The 2,624-nt window shown below is 43.1% G+C and overlaps 1 protein-coding gene across 1 annotated transcript; it reads right to left on the minus strand.

The window, feature by feature from the left end:
• Window positions 1-1,811: 1,811 nt before the first annotated feature.
• Window positions 1,812-2,342, minus strand: LOC110896771 (formin-like protein 20). Its single transcript, XM_022143904.1, has one exon. The coding sequence runs from the start codon at window positions 2,340-2,342 to the stop codon at window positions 1,812-1,814; it is 531 nt and encodes a 176-aa protein (XP_021999596.1).
• Window positions 2,343-2,624: the final 282 nt, after the last annotated feature.

The following is a 2,624-nucleotide window of genomic DNA, read 5'->3' on the forward strand; positions in this document are numbered from 1 at the left end:
CCTAAAAGTAGCAGGTCTGGATGCCTTAACACTGGCCTTAATTTCTGGGGCTAAAACCCCAATAAAGCGAGCAATCCTTTTGGGTTCCGGGGTTACCAAATACGGAACCAGTCTAGACAGGGTATTGAAGCTGGTGAGGTAAGCTTGGCAATCTAAATTCTTCATTACCAATGATAAAAAATCTAACTCAATCCTTTCAACCTCGTGCTGAGGGCAGTAATTCTCTTTAATGAGAGCAACGAACTGATCCCATGACAAATTGTAGAGTGGGATCTTCCTAGCAGCTTGAATAACCACCATGCTAATGCCTCTCACTTGAATGATTGGGATACATACTTCACTATATCCCTTTCAGCACAACCGCTGATATCAACCACTGTGTCCATCTCATCTAACTAGGTCATACAATCAATTGCCCCTTTCTCCCCAATGAAATCCTGGGGTTTGCAGGAAACAAAGTACTTATAGGTACAAGACTTGGTACGTGGTTCATCATCAAACACTATCCTCTTGGATGGAACACTGTGTTGATTTGAGAAATGTTGAACATCCTCTTTCTTGGGCTTAGGTTGGGTAGTGGGTGGCTTGCTGTGGGCTTCTGAATGAGTCTTAGGGATAGATTTAGAGTGCTGTGTGGATATGGTCCTACTTCGAGTCCCGCTAGATTCACTATACTGCCGCTCCATAGCTTTTGTAACAGCATTATCTATTAATGCTTGCAGTTCCGCACCGGTCACATGTATCTTAGTATTTTCATGGTTTTCCAATGGATGACTGTTTACCTCTTCTGACCTAGCCATGTAGCTTAATTGCTACATAAAATCAAATAAGGACAAGGTTTATATAGAAGCTTATGCAGTTTTATTGTTTTTGACAATTTATTAACCATGGTTTTTAATAACCATTTTAGTTAATTTGTTAAATATATAATTATTCAGGACCTTTATCATAATCATAAATTATAAGTTAATAATAGCACAAAAAGGCCTAGTCACGTGGACAAGTTTAGTTTATAAGCCTAGATTTTATGGAATCGAGGCATTAAGGTTTGAATCAAAGTTCATTACCTTTTCTTGACAGGGAGTTGTAGGCTACCACTGTCTGTAGTCTCAAGGACGTCAATTATAGCCCGTAGGCACTTCATCTTTAAGGGATGATTATTTTAAATAAGGAAAATTGGAATAACCCAATTTAAGGATGACTTATGTGATTTTATCGAATCACATTTTTGCCAAGAATGTTAACATGTCTTCAGATGTTAACAAGGATTTGAATCTTTTGAATAGGTTTTACCATCTGGGCCATGTCTGCAATGACATTTAGGCTATGTTTTACCTTTAAGATTCTTTTTGATATTTAAACGCAGAACAATCCTAATTTGAGATATTAATATGGATCTGAATCTAATTGTGGAACTACTATCTTGGCCCTCTCTTAAGGTGACACATGGCTAGGTCTTGTCCTTTTTAGATTTTGCCATTTTATTATAATGGTAGATCTTATAATAGGAATGTTATTTTCATTTATTTCATATTTTATGTTTATGCATATAATAAATAAAAATGAAAATTTAAATTGACCATTCCATTAAAAAAATTAAACAAGTACAATTTTGCCCTAAACGGGACTTATAAAGAAATAACATGCCCACGCAGGGGCTAAACAAACAAGCATACCCTCGCAGGGGTCAACAGAAAGACATGCCCACGCAGGGGCAGAATACAAAAAGACATGCCCACGCAGGGGCTGAATACAGAAACAAATGTTCACGCAGGGACATGATTACAACAAAATAAAATAATCAAGGATTTTCAAAAATCCCTCTTCTTGGTCTTCCCCTTGATCAGGTTTGCCAAACCCTTGAAGAAGCCTTGGTTGTTTCTGCGCTCTGCTTGAACTTCCCGCTCAACTTGGTCCAAGCTATCGAGAACCTCCTGTTGGCGTTCTGGGGGTATCAGTTGCGGTTGCGGCGGCTCCTGGCGTAGAGGTTGGGGAGGTGGCGGTTGTTGGTACCCATAAGCTGGGTATCCAACTCCCCATGGAGCTCCATAAGGTCCCTCCGGGTGGAGAGCATTGTAATCCCATGCGGCCTGGTAAGGATCAACCTCAGCATAGTTGTAGTTGGTGTGGGCCGGCTGCTCAAATGGGTTGTACGCCGCTGAACCGGCGTATGTAGGAATTGGTTTACCAAAACCCAATGGTGGTGGCGCTACAGGCGCAGAGTCTACCTCCGAGACGGGGTTTGAAGGCCCTCCTGTCTGCGGGTCTTCATGAAGTGGCGGGTGGTGGCTGCCACTTGAGGGTTGAGGGGTGCTGATACGCACTCCTCCTCGCACGGACATCCATGCGTTTGACCTTTGTCGCCTCGGTGGCTCCGGAGGCGGTTGCTGTACTGGTGGTGGTGGCGGTGGCGGTGGCGGTGGAATGACTGCCACAAACCGAGAATCCTCAGAAGGATCCTGCTGCTGCTGCTGATGGGGCGAGGAGTGGTAAGAAGGTGTAAACACCCAATCATACTGGGTGAACCTCGCCTGATAACTATCTGGACCACGGTAAGGTGATGCATGAAAAGAGGACCCATCAGAGATCTCAATGGGATGAGTGGGGGTCCCGGTTGGCGGCTC

Source organism: Helianthus annuus, chromosome 2 (assembly GCF_002127325.2).
Source record: "Helianthus annuus cultivar XRQ/B chromosome 2, HanXRQr2.0-SUNRISE, whole genome shotgun sequence".
NCBI lineage: Eukaryota > Viridiplantae > Streptophyta > Magnoliopsida > Asterales > Asteraceae > Helianthus > Helianthus annuus.